Genomic DNA, 16,616 nt, shown 5'->3' with positions numbered 1-16,616 from the left:
AGACTAGCATGAAAGAACTACTTTAAGTTGTCTGTTGTTTTTTAGGAGAATGTGCTTTGAGGATTAGCGATGTATAAACATACTCAGAATTCCACTGCATTATCAGCTTCACCAAGCTCTCCCAATTCCATCTCCACTTACCCTGCACTTTTGGATTTTCTTGTGTCGTTCTCAAAGCAGCCAGATGGTTGGGTTCAGTTCACGCGCTTTGGAACACATCAATATCTCTGTCTGTCTCAGTCCCAAGTTAGTCACAGTCACTCTGAAACCAGGTAGATCATAGGCTGAGAGTCAGCAAGGAGCATGGCAGGTATTTAATAATTCATCAAGAAACCAGGGCTAGAGAAGCAGAGACATTTGTGTCATTTGAATTATGCACCATGAAAACAATTTAGGCTAAACGCTCCAGTAAAACCCAGCAACAAATTTGAACGGCATCAGCTCACATGTGCAAGTTCTACATGAAACCAAATAAAGCACTTAAACCTCATGACAGGAAGGAACCACCTTGAAGGCCACCGACTGATGGCTCAAAGAGATCAGAGTATAATGTTTACAGCTTGATCGTTTTGTAGTGGTGTATTTCACATCGAGAGTAAATGGGGCATCTGGTCCCTGTCTCTCCACGGCTGGTAGAGAATATAGACACTGTACTTCTGTTAGTAATCCTCAGATGGCCGCCATAGAGAGTGCAAATGAGGAGGACGGACTAAAACAAGTGCAAAACAAAAGTTATTTACTGGCCTTTATTTGCATGAATTATCATATGTAGATATCCATAGTCTTTGTGTGAGCTCTTTACCGGACAGAAAGCCCACAAAGAAGTTTAAAAAGCCAGGACAAAGAATTCACAAAACCTTTCAATCACACTGCAAACTAGGCAAAAGAATTTGACATTTTTGGTAAATTTTCCTGTATGTAAATGTATTAAATCTTTTAAATGTATCGTGTTATTATCATTTAATCTCTTTTATTATGAGGAACCCAAAACTATACACTCAATATGCTTTTTTACCATCTAAGTGTGTCTATTTAATCACCCTTCTATGGTGCTCATGATTTGATGTTATTCTGAAGATCCTTACTTGTCAACCTGTTCCTTTCTTTGTATCTCCAGGGAAAACGTGGACTGACTAGAGCAGGTATTGCCACCTATACAGCACAACAGCCCAGCCAAGCTGAATGGAAATGATACTCTATGACCTGCAAAATGCTTCTGTCCCTGCTTTGTCCATGTACAGTTCTTTGTGAATGATGCTTTCTACAGCCGAAGGATTCAAATGGAGACAGAAAACGAAGCAGATGCTAAAAACAGGTCTATTTGTTACCTTGAGGTTTTGTTGAATGAAACAGATGTTGAGAACCATTCTTAGCTCCCTGGGAACTACAGCTGGTCATAGCTGGGAGCTTTGCCTCTGCTCGGATCATCCAAGTCATTTGTCTCTCCAGATATACCATGCCTATTTCTATAATGGCCTCCAGTGGCATCATGTCCCTCTACTGGGAGGTCTTTCCTTCAATGCCCACCTGTCGGGTTTACTGCACCCCAGCCTACCAGGAAGGGCACCTGTTTGTTATGGGAGGGTGTAGCAAGACAGGCCATCCCTTGGACACAGTAGAAATGCTAGATGTGGTCTCACAGACGTGGGCAGTGTTACCCACTTTGCCGACTGCCAGGGCAGGAGCCGCCGCAGTTACTCTTGGAAAACAGATCCTGGTGATTGGCGGTATGAATTCGGAGCAGTGCCCCTTGGCATCGGTTGAAATATACAATACTGATGAGGGAAAGTGGGAGAAGAAAACACCACTGTGCCAGTCATCAATGGGCATCAGTGCCATTGAGAAAGGTAAGACTTTGCCACCACTAGTGGTTTTCCTGGTTACATGATCTGTCATGTCATTTGGTGAAAATCTCATGCATTGGGAATCAGCCTCACTTATTTTTAATATTAATAATCCCATTAGGATGTAATTTTGGCTCCAGAATCCTTTAAATAACTCATTAAGTCCTTAAACCTTGACACCCATGCAGAGAACGCATTACAACAGCCATAGGTGGCTAGGGCCCAGATTGACTAAACAATGAGAAATCAGAAGGCACCCTATAACCCATTAAAATTAATCATATATAAGGTGTCTGAAGGCTCAGCACTAGAGATGGGCGAATCCGCCGAAATCCATTCCCGGATTTTCACTGATGTTACCCGCAAAATCCGCTTCGCTGTGCAACATAAATTTGGGCGGTTTCAATCCGCGGGGATTCATCAAAATCCACCATTGGATACAACCCACGGACGGATTTGTAACATCCAATTCGCCAACTGGTTGCTGAATCCGCGGATTGGGTTCTGCAAATCCGTCCACGGGTTGCGGATTCCACGGAGTGTATTGGTAGTAATAATAAAAAAAATCTGTGAAACGCGAATCTCCCTTTTTGACACTGACCCGCTGAAATCCGTGGACCAAAGGAACCAGACAACCCAATGCGGATCCGAATCCATCCCCAAAAAATTGTCCATCTCTACTGAGCGCCATTAATGGTCCTGAATTGTAACCGTCACTGTCGCTTCCGGCGGATAATTTTTCAAAAGAATAACAACAAGAGAATACAATAAATACTGGTAGGAGTTGTTTTTCATGGGGGGGGGGGACTGCTTCTTTCAACTTCTCACAATTAATTATTAAGTTATCAAGTTGCCAGTAACAAGAGAATCAAATGATAACATAAGCAAAGTGAAGGGTACCAAATTAATATGGAAGATAAACAGGATCGCATTGTCTCCGTGGCAACAGAATGGATAGTTGCTATGGAGGCTCCCAAGACATACATTAGGCTGACCCCGACTCTTTCACTGGCAGAATAATTCGGCTGGAAGCCATGTGTCTTATTAACCTTCCAAGAGGATGAGACTGGGTCAACTACGCAGACTCTAACCTCTTCGCTGTTGGGTGGAATGAAACACAATGCTCATTAATTCATTGCAACATTGCGACACATTTAGCCAAACAGAATGAGTTGAGCTCAGATGTACCCCTATACTGTAGCACAATGTATCAGTAACACTACGTCTTACAATCCCCTATGGAGTGCTGCGAGGGAAAGGGAATTGGCCACGCGTTTATGGCAAACCCATACAGAATCCCTGCGCCACTTTCCAAACTGGTTTGCCATTTATTAGTGAAAGGTTACAGTTTTGTTCCTAGATCTTTGAACAAAGGTGTCATTTAGTTGTATCTTTTGATTAAAAAATGATTTGAGCCGACTAACCCTTTTCCAAGAGAAGGTAACGGGCTGGGACTGAGCAACAAGGGAACGTGGAATATGTAATAGTAACTTTTGAGTAGAGACGGGTGAATCTGCCCCAAAACTGTTTCCTGGATTTTCGCTGATATTACCCCCAAAAATCCGTTTTGTGGTGTAAAATCCGCAAATGGATTTGGGCGGTTTCAATCCACGCGGATTAATCAAATTAATCTGCCATTGGATGGATTTGTAGAATCCAGTCCACCAATGGATTGCTGAATCTGTGGATTGAATTCCACAAATCCGTCCTCGGGCTGCGGAATCCGTGGAGTGTATTGGTAATATAATAATGTAAAAACCCGCAAACCGCGAATCGCCCTTTTTGACATTGATCCGCTGAAATCCGTGGACCAAAAGTACCGGCCGATCTGCTGCGGGTCCAAATTCGTCCCAAAAATTCACCCCCCATCTCTACTTTTGGGTTAAATGAATTAGGCATTTCTGGCATTCTCTCACAAATATAAAGGAAGAAATTGTGTGTGCACAAGTTCCTTAGTGATAAGTAATATTTATAAACACGTCTTCTGTTTATGTCACGTACAGACACCCCCTATAGAGAAGGAACTTCAGACTACCACATTGTAGAAGTGTTTTTATACATATTCGCTAATTGGAGAATTATGAATGAGCACAGAACCTGAAAGGAGGGATCAAACACCGCCCCCCAAAAAAAACATTTGACCACTTCCAGTGAGGATGTCACCAGTAATTTGGAACAGCCCCACTAAATCCGGGACAGTTGTCAACCCTAATTTGCAAATATCAGTATGTTTAACTAATCCTCCTTTTGCAGACAATAAGCATTGAGATTAAGACACTTCTGTACATATTTCTATACTTGAGTCTTCCCAGTCACTAAGTCAATTGGTCGTTTTCATGTCGAAGAAGATATGGGACACAACCTCAAGATTGAATTTCTCCAAGCAAATGTCAGAATGAATTAGAACACGCTGGGTGGGCAGGCCAGTGGGAATGAGTAATCAGTGTCGTGCCCTGATATACACGCACTCCTGCCTTGGTGTCTAGCGCTGTCCTTTGTGATATCTGTCGGCAATTTTACATAGATGAGGGACTCGGGACTGCACACTCACACTGAAATGCCAGCGCCTGCCACAGTAAAATCAACATACTGTACGTTGAAAATGTTATCAAAACAAATGCCTTGAGAAGGATCAAATAACCCAAAGATATGGTGAGAGGCAGATGGCATACGCTAATGACTGTGCTAATGAAATTGTTCTGCATTCTTATTATTGATAGCATAAATATCCCTTATAGTACCACAGTGACAGGAGAAGAGAGATAATGAAGCTTAACCACTTTTGTCCTGTTTTTTTTTTAAGCAGAAATTAGGGGGGGGGGGGGGGGAGGAAGTCACAATTTATGAAGACTCCAAAAATGATCACCTGTAGATGTCTCTAAACGCGTGATCTGTGTCAGTGCTGAATTAGGTCTAACACTAAATTCTCTGAAACCCTCCATTTTCTAAGTATAGGCTTTCGGTTTGCTGAATTATGTGTGTGAACGCTAAGGCTGAGTCCCCGCTGGCACTGAGCGCGCTAAGCGCTCTGCGCTTGGCACGCTTACCTTAGTCAAAGTGGATCGTCACATCCACGCTCACGCTGTGCGCGCGCGCTCATGCGCGGACACACGCTCACCCACGCCTGGAGCTTGGGTAAACAATTTTTTTTAAACTTTAGAGCGTGCTCAATTTGCCCGCAATGCACCCCTCCGCGCGCGCTTCCTAAATAGCGAGGACACCCGGCGCTCATGTTTGGAGAGCTGACGACGTCACCGCTCTCAAAAATGAGCGCGGTCAGCGCCAGCGGATACACAGCCTAATAGTATTTGTTATTTAACTCAGTCCGCTTCAGTAAAATGTGTGCAGGGTCACGTGTTGCTTTCCTTATCTCTGCATCACATCTATCGCGAGGCCATATGGCCAGGTGCTTTTCAATAGGGGGCTAAGTGCAATGAAGCTCTTTCGGTCTCAGCTGGAATCCCCAAATCAGGTTCTTTATGATCGCTTCATTACCTGGAGCAGGAAAGCAAATCATCCCAGGGCTGGCTAATTATCATAGAGTTCGACGCTGCTCCAGCAGGCGCTTTCACTGTTTTATCTGCGCGAGACTTTTTTTTTTATTTAGCAGTGACTGCAGAATGAAATAGATGTTGTAAACCCTGGCTGGACCGATCTGGACCCCAGCGGGAAAGATTCATGATCCACGAATAGGCATGAACCTTTTCCAAACGCTCCGCATTCCAGGTAGCAAGAGTTGCCAGATGCAATCCTTACACCGTTTGTACAAATTGAAATTAAGGCAGATAAATCAAACATGCAAAGCCGTCTTTTACATTTTTTTTTAAACACGTTTTTAATAAATTTAATAGACACTTGTGGCCCACCAGGACCAGGGGACATAGGTGATGAAGGTCACTCTAAAGGGGTTTCTAGCAGATAGGCTTCTTATAGTGAGGAGTTTTCTCAGGGAAGGTGGTAAAGTTGCTACAGGGTCACTCAATTATCCTCCTCACTTTTAAAGCTTTACACTCTTCTGCCCCTCCTTACATCTCAGCCCTAATTTCTCGTTATGCAACATCCCGACTCTTGCGTTCCGCACAAGGATGTCTTCTCTCTACCCCCTTTGTATCTAAAGCCCTCTCCCGCCTTAAACCTCTCTCACTGACTGCCCCGCACCTCTGGAATGCCCTTCCCCTCAATACCCGACTAGCACCCTCTCTATCCACCTTTTAAGACCAACCTTAAAACACACTTGCTTAACGAAGCATATGAGTAGCTCCGCAGCGAATACTAAACAACTGATACATAAAGCTTAGCCCCCTGCAGACACACTTACCAGAACGCCCTCCTACTGTCTCTGTACGTTCTTCCTACCTACCAATTAGATTGTAAGCTCTTCAGAGCAGGGACTCCGCTTCCTAAATGTAAATTTTTATGTCTGAAGCACTTATTCCCATGTGTTATTTGTATTATTTGTTATTTATATGATTGTCACGTGTATTACTGCTGTGAAGCGCTATGCACATTAATGGTGCTATATAAATAAAGACATACTTACATACATACAGGGTCTGGAGCAGCGAGTGGATGAGGATGAAGAATGGACACCGCAAAAGTGTTCATTGGAGAATCTTCAACAGGAACAAAGATTTCTTACTGCAATAATAACTTCGTCCAATAGGTGATTCCTGGGCGTGAATCTGAAGGAGGCACTGGCTTCAGGAGTTTAGGAAGGCTATCCCAGAGGAGATGCCTACTAGGCTAGAACCAGGGCGGACATTATTCAAGTGAGATAATGGTGACCTCTCTAAGGACCCACAAATACTCACAGTACCACTGCAGTCTGAGCCTCCGGATACTCTAGTACTATTCTTCCCACTTGCCCTGAGCGAACCCACTGGGGCAATTCTCTAGCTATTCCGGTTTTTCTGATTTACCTCCTAAATCTTTAAGAATCCCCAGAAATTCTTAAAGTACTGTACCTTGGATAACGAGGAGATGAGAAGAGAGAACATAGGACTGAAATCAATCAGAGCAGCACCACTTTTTTTCAATTTTACTCCGACATTTGAGGGACGTAACATCGGTGGTCAACAAAATGTGATTCATCCTGTTGGCATAACATGTTTTAGATGCTCACCAAATGCTTCTTATCAAATCAGGACAACACCTATCTCTGAGACAGAGATACACGGTAGTTTTCATTTGGATCCTAATTAGGGTTACCATATATGTCCCGGGAAAAAACGGGCCAAATTTCGCACATGTGTTAATGGCTAGCACCGATCACGCATGCGCACGAGCGACCGTCAAGTGCTGGTCGCGCATGTGTGGCCAACGTCAATAAAAACAGTGACAGTGGCCAAAGAAGTCAGGACAATGGCCTAAATACTGGGACTGTCCTGGCTAAACCGGGACGTCTGGTCACTAATCATAGGGAGTGTTACTGTATAGAATATCAGCTACTGTATAACTGCTACAAGGATGCAAGAACACGAGCAGTATTCATGGGAATACCATGTGAATGCATGGTCATGTTGCTATAGCGTCTCCCGGGAGACCAGGGAGGGAAATGATTAAAATTAGATCCAATCTTCTTCCGTTTGTAGTATTTACATGGGGGGGCGAGAGGGAGAAGAGGTTAGGAAGAAGAACCATAAGCTCGGAAGGGTTTAATGAAAACAGCTCTGTCTGTAATTAGACAAATTTCTAATATATATATGTATTAGGATTAAGTGTGCTTTGTATTTTTAAATACAGGTTTTCTTTGCATTATCTATTGAGTGCTGTTTCTTGTTTGCTCTTTGGGGGAAACAGTTTTGTTCTAATAGATATGTAACCAAATATATTGTAAAGAATGAAAAATGAAATGTAAAACAAATATTACTTACTGTAGCATAGTAATTTGGGTAAAAAATTAAAATAAAAAAGACGTACAGTATATCCTTTTGGTTTATCCAAACTCTAAATTCACGCTGAGCTTCCAGCTAATGTAAAATTGGAGTGTTGGGGTTTAAAAATGGCCGTTCATAGATATAGAGTACACCGAAAAACCAATCGTTTTTTTTTTTTCAGTATCAGAAACATCTTTCCATACACATTAGATGGCATAGAATGGGTTAACATGAACTGATCGCATCCAGCACACGCCCGAGCGGCACTCCTTGTTTTGACGCTCCCTTCTATGCCTTTCGCGTGTGCACGAAACCGTCAGCGCTCACTGATTTGGACTCAATCTCACCGATTTTTTTTTTTAGCATCAGCAGATCCCAAACACTTCAACAGAGTCTCACTGTTTGCTGGCAGAACTTTGTCTTTCAAGTGCTGTTTTCTTCGTCCAGTACCCTCAAACCTCCCTGATTCGGGACCTGCGAGGTTAGCATCTCTCTGTGTACATGGAGGATAAAAACTGTGAGTCTACAGAGCAGGGGTGGTCAATTCCAGTCCTCAAGGGCCACCGACAGATCAGGTTTTACAGATGTCCCTGCTTCAGCACAGATGACTCAATCAGTGGCTCAGTCTTTGACTGAGCCACTGATTGAGCCACCTGAGCTGAAGCAAGGATATCCTGAAAACCAGACCTGTAGGTAGGTGGCCCTTGAGGACTGGAGTTGGACCTCCCTGCAATAGATTAAGAGACTGAAAACATCTATGAATTTCACGTGAGTTTATCTGTGTACTAAAACAATGACATACTTACGGTGATACTTTTCTTTTACAAAATATCACAATGGACCAAGGAGTCTTAGGCTTGGTCCCTACTGGCTGCTGCGGGGACAAGAGCTGCCTCTCAATGGGGCCGGGCGTGCTGCAAGGGGTGGCCGCCGGCGAGTTTTTCTTGCAGACCCGAAAATTGAGATTAACACGGGGCGGCGGAGCGCTAGGCCACGCCCCCCCGGCGGTTCAGCCAATGAGGGTGAACCTGCCGGGTGACGTCATGGCCGTGCTCCCGTCACTCCCTCCCCCGTCTTTCCCCCTGCAGCTCACTGCAGACTGGGGAACTCGGCTGCACGCGCCGCCTGCCTGGTAGGCGCGCTTGCAGCGCAGACAGCGGGGCCGTAGCCATACGCTGCACAGCGTGTTTCACCGCAGAGCAGGGCGAAAAAAACAAACATTTGGAAGTTCTTCCATTACAGCGTAGTCAATTATATTGGCAAAATCAACATCATGCTGCCTGATTCGAGCTCCCGCTGGGAAAAAATATATAACGTCTGCTGCGAATAGGTTGCTTACAATCTATTATTAATTCTCTCGGAATTTGCCTGTTTGCTAATTTCTTCATCTATAATAACTTTATTTATATAGAACTTTTCTCCCAAAACTCAAAGCGTTTCACAGTTACAAAAACGAAAAAAGAAGAAAACATTTTAAGGTTATAAAAGAGACCAAACACAAGGAAAGGTACAATACAGGATGGGACGGTGCTGTAGCTATTAAATGCCGGACAGGCTGTGGTTCATTATTTAAATGCCTGTGTAACAGGTACTGTAGGTGTTGGGTCTGTTTTTCTAGATTCCCTGAGAGGGGGCCTCTCGAGGCTCGGGCCCGTAAGAAAGTCATGGAGGTTCTAAGAACTGTTAGGAGTCCTTCATCTGCAGATCGCAGTGGGGAGTGTAGGGAACTAGAAGCTCTCTCGGATAGCTGGGGCCTTGGCCATGTAGTGCTTTGAATTTTACAGGTAACCAGTGCAGAGAGCAGAGAACAGGTGTCTTGTAGCAAGAACAGATCTGGTTAGTTAACAACTGGGCTGCAGCATTCTGCGCCAGATCTTTTTTCCGGAAGACCCAGGTAGAGTGCATTGCAGTAGTCCAGGCGTGAGGACACAAAGGCATGGACAAGCGTAGTAAGACCCTCTGGGGGATCAAGTGCTTAATCCTGGCTATGTTCCTTAGGTGGAAGAATGAAGATTTGATCACGGCTGACACCTGATGTTTAAAGGGCCAAGTCACAATGAAGGACAACAGTAAGATTCCGCACACAGACAGAGTTTAGCAACTGGGAATCCCCAAACATAAGGCCAGTGTGTTGACCTAGCTGCAGTCTTGTTTTCTTCCGATGGTGAGCATCAACCAGGAGCACTTCTGTCTTATCAGGATTCAACCACAACCGACTGGCACTCATCCACACTAGGACCTCAGACAAATATCTATAATGATAATGGGTCCTTGGTACGTGGTGCAAAAACTCAGGCCACACAGTCTAATTATGTCACCTAGTGGCAACATGCACACTGTGAACAACTTAGGTCTTAGGAGATAGGATAGAACCCTGTGGCACTTCACATGACGGGTATGGGTGCAGAGGAGTACATTCCTGAAGATACTCTCTGTGACTTGCCGGTGGGAAAAGATCTGACCCAGCTGAGAACTGTACCACCCAGTCCACAGAATTCCTTCAGGCGCTCCATTAAGATCCCGTGGTCGACGGTATAAAATGCTGCAGAGAGGTCCATGAGTACTAAGATTGAACAGTCACCTCTGTCTCTCGTCACCAGGAGATCATTAAGCACACGAACCAGAGTTATTTCTGTATTATGCCGTCTTCTGAATCCTGAATGGAATGGGTCATAAAGATCACGGGTTGATAGTCGGGTTTCCAGTTGGGTTGCCACCATTTTTCAACAACCTTCCCTAGGACAGGAAGGTTTGATACAGACTTGTAATTAGGCATGCAATCCAGGTCTAGTGAAGGCTTTTTAGGTCTGATAACTGCTTCGTTCAGAGACTCTGGAAAGATCCCCATCTGCTGTTATTGCTTTGGTAGAACCCACCTTCAGTGCTGAAAGAACCGGCTGCACGGCATTTTTATTGCCGTTTCATGTTTACATCTACATTTCAATAACACGTGTTATACTTTTATTGTGAAACTAGCTGAGAGACCCGGCGTTGCCCGGGATGTAAATGCGTAATAGGTAGTATTATTTATAAATGGTGGAACAATAGGTGAGTATTTGTTGCAAAGGTTGGATAATAATATTGAAAAGAAAGATGGAATCAAATGTAATACGATGTTGTTTAAAAATGTTTTATTGTAAACACACCACAGTACAATGTATATTGTGGTGACATAACAGATCAAAGGTGCAATGCGATTGGCCCTAGGGACACAGGGCATGCAGACAAACATACAGACATTTCAGAAATATATAGTAGATACAGGCAGTCCTCGGTTTTCCAACAGAATCCATTCTGGAAGTAGCATTGGATAGTGAAACCGTTGTAAAGTGAGTCCCATGTTAATTAGTGGCGTTAATCAGTGTTAATTCAGGCGTCGGATAACGCATTCAGGCGTCGAAAAACAGCCTTTATGGTGGAATTGTAAAACGTTGGATATGCCATTCGTTGTAAAGTGAAACGTTGGATAACGAGGACTACCTGTATATGTGTGTGTGTGTAATATATATATATATATATATATATATATATATATATATATATATGTATATATATGTATATATATATACAGTGTTCGACAAACCTATACATTTGCTCGCCCCGGGCGAGTGGATTTAACATCGTGGCGAGCTCCTATTGGCCCAAGCAGCACACGTTTGGTACTAGGTGGCGAGTAGATTTTTTGGTGATTTGTCAACCACTGCATATATATATATATATATATATGCACCGAAAATGTGAAATATAATCGTAGAACATGACGCTATATTTGGAATGGAGGTACCGCTGATGTAATGAGGGCCAATAGAATACCCTGAGAAAAGCTTTAGCATTATCAAACCCTGGTTGAGAATATGCCGTGTATCAGCTCAGCACGTAACTGGCAGGGAATCAGGCAGCTGCTGCACACGACTGATGATCTAAAATGAACAGGGCGCCTTTTTTTTTTAAGCTTGTACAACAAACTTTCCTGTTGAGTCATCAGAGACAGGAGGCAAGAGATGAACTTCCATTTTCATGTCTCATTAACATGCTGATCCCTTGACCAAAATGAACACAAAGGAGCATATTTCTCAAGGCAAAAAAAATCTGCCCCCTACGTATCAAAGACAAAAATCTGCCCCCTATGTACCAAAGACAAAAATCTTATTGAAATGAATAGGATTTTTTCTGTGGTACAGATTATTTTGCTCCATATAAATGTACCAGTTGCTTGCTTGATTAATCGACCCCAGAAAGGCGTATGGACTGGTTACAAAACTGGACCATATATGGTGAAGAAATAGGAGCTGATGTGGTTACAAAAACAGGAGCAGACCTGATGGAAAAAAACAAGAGCAAATTTGGTGCAAAGAAGAGCAGACCTGGTGCAAAAAAAAAGAGCAAATTAGGTGTCCACCAAGCCAGGAGCAAATTTGGTGCACAACAAAAACAGGATCAAGAATGGTATTAATATCAATATATAAATATATTAATCAAAAAATAAATAGATGATACCGTTCTGTGGCTAACGAAATGCTTTTATTCTTGCGAGCTTTCGAGATACACAGATCTCTTCTTCCGGCGATGTTACAATGAATGAAGCAAAAGGTATACTTAAAAACAGTGTCTCTTGGAATGTTATCTGTGCTGTTCCTTCCCCCGGTGTGGATGTGTTTTATGGCTAGAGGTGTCAAAAGTTACTGAAAGCAAGTGAAGAAAGAGTGTGTATGTGTATCAGTGTGAATAAAAATGAATGGAGAGCCCACAGTATATACAGTGCTTTACACAAGGTGTGTGTGGAGTGGGAGTGGATATAAATGGTATGGGTGGGTGTGGAAATGTGAGAGTTTGTAGCACAACTAAAAGTGTGTGTGGATACTAAGTGTTCCCTATTGGTGTATAGGGATGGAAAAACAAGGAGTATTAGTATGTGTGAGAGACAGCTGTGTGTGCATACATATAGCACAGTATGTACAGACATGGCCTTTAGCGCTCATGGGACGAGAGTTTACTAGTGTCAGTAATGACTCATAAAATTTCGATCTCTGTTTAGGCCACTGCTAAGTGTCCCGAACAGTTGCATAAATTTGTATTCATGCAACCGTCTCTCTTTCGGGGTTTTAAGATTACCTTTGAGTATGGCAACCCTCAGATCGTTCATCTTACCGCACTCATATAAATATATTAATATATATTGAAGAGAAGGAGATGAATTCCACTCCCAAACAAACTCTGCTACATCAGATATGTCCAACTACCTTTTATTGCGGGAATTGACACGACAAGAAGTTTATTTGTGAAAGAATACACAGCTTTTATTCAAGAGGTCTCTCACCGACTCCGGAATAACATTAGAAGGTGGGTCGTACATAACTCTGGGAAACTTGCTTCCTTTTAAAGACCTGAAGAGTGTCTTTCTATCATTCCAGACATAGCAGCAGTGGCTCCAGCTTCATGTGGCTAGAAGAGTATTTAATACAGCAATTAAACTCTGAGATATGCAGCCAGGCGTATAAGGGCAGATGGAAAGCCGACAGAATTTACTACCCGACCCGATGATCTTAGTTATATACTGAGAAGCATTAAGAGGTGTTTTACATTCAAATAGTCAATGGAGTAACCCAATAAAACATCCTTATATAAGCTGTTGCAACTCAGCCTAAGCTGCCAAAGAAAACATTAGAAAGTATAGATCATAATACACATCACCGGTTATTATCTGCGGTATAATTAAAAGTTCAAAGAACGGAGATATTTCTACAGCAAATTAGGTGACGAAGCAGCGGCGCCATAAGTAATGGCGTACACGCCATGAATCGCAGACACCTCCGGCAGCAACGGGTTTATAGGTGCCGTACTTCCTGCGACATTGAAATGAAGTTCCATCGCTGGGACACTGGACACTTTGGACGTTTTGCCGAATGATTTGGTAAGCGGTGCACTGATTTTCAGATTTAGACCTGGCAGTGGCCAAGGACTCAGGAGGGCATCTGCCCGTCTCCCGTAGGTGCCCCAAACCTTCTTCATGCTCCCCATTGTCACGTCATATAGGGGATAAACTGTGACTGAGCGTGTTGAGAGTGTCACTTTTAGCGTTCTGTCAATGCTAAACATTAGGAGCCTTGCAGCAGCAATCAGCACTGACTGCTAGGTTTTTGCTTTTTCTTTGGGAGATCTTTTCTTGTCCTTTCCAATGCTGTTTTTATTTTTACTATCTTCTGCTCCGTTCAGGTGATATAAGCGGTTGAACTATTACGTGCCCAGGAGGTTAAAATGAAGCTCTCCCCAGCGCCCAGTGAAGTCTAAAGGTTACCATAGTAACCTCAGGAGCTGGAGATTTTTTTAAGCAGGACATGCTCAGGGGGCAAGATACTATCATTATATGCGTTAAACTCACATAGGCTTCTGGGGGGGATTGCTGCTTTAATGCGAGAGGCATATTGTATTATAATGAGAGCCTGTGCGTCTGTCTGTCTGTCAGAGCCATAGCTTCAAGACCATGAAACTAAGGCTGGGGCCATGGCGCCTTCTCCCGTGCGGAGGCGCGCAAAGGCTGTGGGAAAGCGGGTGCTTTCCCTGGCCATGGTAGACGGGCGTGGGGGGCGTTCCTAGTGACGTCACAGAGCTGGTTCGCCCTCATTGGGTGAACCGCTCACGTGACCTGTCTGTCGCACTGAGAAATCTGTTTGACTGATTTCTCCCGCAACGCGCGCCCCCTCCCGCTTCTGCACGCACGCCGCATGGACGCGAACACTGCCTTAACCGCACGGTCTGCAGCACCATGTCCGAGGCCTTAGACATCTGAAACTTTGTATGCATACTAAAGGGATCCTAAGGGTGTGCACCTGGGGGGTTGTAATGGAGGGAGTCTCAGTGAGTGGGGGTGGGGTGGGAGTCTCAGTGACTGGGGGTTGGGTGGGAGTCTCAGTGACTGGGAGTTTGGGGGGGGTCTCAGTGACTGGGGGTTGGGTGGGAGTCTCAGTGACTGGGGGTTTGGGGGGGTCTCAGTGACTGGGGGTTGGGGGGAGTCTCAGTGACTGGGGGTTGGGGTGGTAGTCTCAGTGGCTGGGGCTTTGGGGTGGGAGTCTCAGTGAGTGGGGGTTGGGGTGGGAGTCTCAGTAACTGGGGGTTGGGGTGGGAGTCTCAGTGAGTGGGGGTTCAGGTGGGAGTCTCAGTGAGTGGGGGTTGGGGTGGGAGTCTCAGTGAGTGGGGGTTGGGGTGGGAGTCTCAGTGAGTGGGGGTTGGGGTGGGAGTCTCAGTGAGTGGGGGTTGGGGTGGGAGTCTCAGTGAGTGGGGGTTGGGAAGGAGTCTCAGTGACTGGGGGTTGGGAAGGAGTCTCAGTGACTGGGGGTTGGGAAGGAGTCTCAGTGACTGGGGATTGGGGGGAGTCTCAGTGACTGGGGGTTGGGGGGGGAGTCTCAGTGACTGGGGGTTGGGGGGGGAGTCTCAGTGACTGGGGGTTGGGGGGGGAGTCTCAGTGACTGGGGGTTGGGGTGGGAGTCTCAGTGAGTGGGGGTTGGGGTGGGAGTCTCAGTGACTGGGGGTTGGGGTGGGAGTCTCAGTGACTGGGGGTTGGGGGGAGTCTCAGTGACTGGGGGTTGGGGGGAGTCTCAGTGACTGGTGGTTGGGGGGGGGAGTCTCAGTGCCTGGGGGTTGGGGGGGGAGTCTCAGTAACTGGGGGTTGGGGTGGGAGTCTCAGTAACTGGGGGTTGGGGTGGGAGTCTCAGTGACTGGGGGTTTGGGTGGGGGTCTCAGTGACTGGGGGGTTGGAGTCTCAGTGACTGGGTGTTGGGGGGAGTCTCAGTGACTGGGGGTTGGAGGGGGAATCTCAGTGGCTGGGGGTTGTGGAGTCTCAGTGACTGTGGGTTTGGGTGGGGGTCTCAGTGACTGGGGGGTTGGAGTCTCAGTGACTGGGGGTTGGGGCGGGAGTCTCAGTGACTGGGGGTTGGAGTCTCAGTGACTGGGGGTTGGGGCGGGAGTCTCAGTGACTGGGGTTGTGGCTGAGGTCTCAGTGACTCGGGGTTGTGGAGTCTCAGTGAGTGGGGGGTTGGGGTGGGAGTCTCAGTGACTGGGGGTTGAGGAGTCTCAGTGAGTGGGGGGTTGGGGTGGGAGTCTCAGTGAGTGGGGGGTTGGGGTGGGAGTCTCGGTGGCTGGGGTGGGGGTCTCAGTGACTGGGGGTTGAGGAGTCTCAGTGAGTGGGAGTTGAGGAGTCTCAGTGAGTGGGGGTTGAGGAGTCTCAGTGAGTGGGGGTTGGGGTGGGGAGTGTCAGTGACTGGGGGTTGGGAGTCCCAGTGACTGGGGGTTGGGGTGGGAGTCTCAGTGACTGGGGGTTGGGGGGGAGTCTCAGTGACTGGGGGTTGGGGGGGAGTCTCAGTGACTGGGGGTTGGGGTGGGAGTCCCAGTGACTGGGGGGGGGTTGGGGCGTGAGTCTCAGTGACTGGGGGTTGGGGTGGGAGTCTCAGTGACTGGGGGTTGGGGGGGAGTGTCAGTGACTGGGGGTTGGGAGTCTCAGTGGCTGGGGGTTGGGTTGGGAGTGTCAGTGACTGGGGGTTGGGGTGGGAGTGTCAGTGACTGGGGGTTGGGGTGGGATTGTCAGTGACTGGGGGTTGGGGTGGGAGTGTCAGTGACTGGGGCGGGAGTCTCAGTGGCTGGGGGTTGGTTTGGGAGTGTCAGTGACTGGGGGTTGGGGTGGGAGTGTCAGTGACTGGGAGTTGGGGTGGGAGTGTCAGTGACTGGGGGTTGGGGTGGGAGTGTCAGTGACTGGGGTTTGGGGTGGGAGTGTCAGTGACTGGGACGGGAGTCTCAGTGGCTGGGGGTTGGGGTGGGGGTCTCAGTGACTGGGGTGGGGGGTCTCAGTGACTGGGGGTTGAGGAGTCTCAGTGAGTGGGAGTTGAGGAGTCTCAGTGAGTGGGGG

The 16,616-nt window shown here is 46.1% G+C and overlaps 1 protein-coding gene across 2 annotated transcripts in view; it reads left to right on the top strand.

The window, feature by feature from the left end:
• Positions 1 to 16,616, top strand: part of KLHDC8B (kelch domain containing 8B) — a 69,048-nt gene that overhangs the window by 13,921 nt on the left and 38,511 nt on the right. For both annotated transcript variants that reach the window (XM_075574430.1, XM_075574431.1), the window contains exon 2: positions 1,118 to 1,847. In XM_075574430.1, coding sequence (XP_075430545.1) covers positions 1,457 to 1,847 — 391 coding nt within the window. In that variant the 5' untranslated portion in view covers positions 1,118 to 1,456. The remainder of the gene's footprint in view (positions 1 to 1,117; positions 1,848 to 16,616) is intronic.

This window comes from Ascaphus truei, chromosome 17, assembly GCF_040206685.1.
Source record: "Ascaphus truei isolate aAscTru1 chromosome 17, aAscTru1.hap1, whole genome shotgun sequence".
In the NCBI taxonomy this organism is placed as follows: Eukaryota; Metazoa; Chordata; class Amphibia; order Anura; family Ascaphidae; genus Ascaphus; species Ascaphus truei.
Note: the sequence above shows the minus strand (reverse complement) of the source record. Positions and strands in the feature narration are given on the sequence as shown.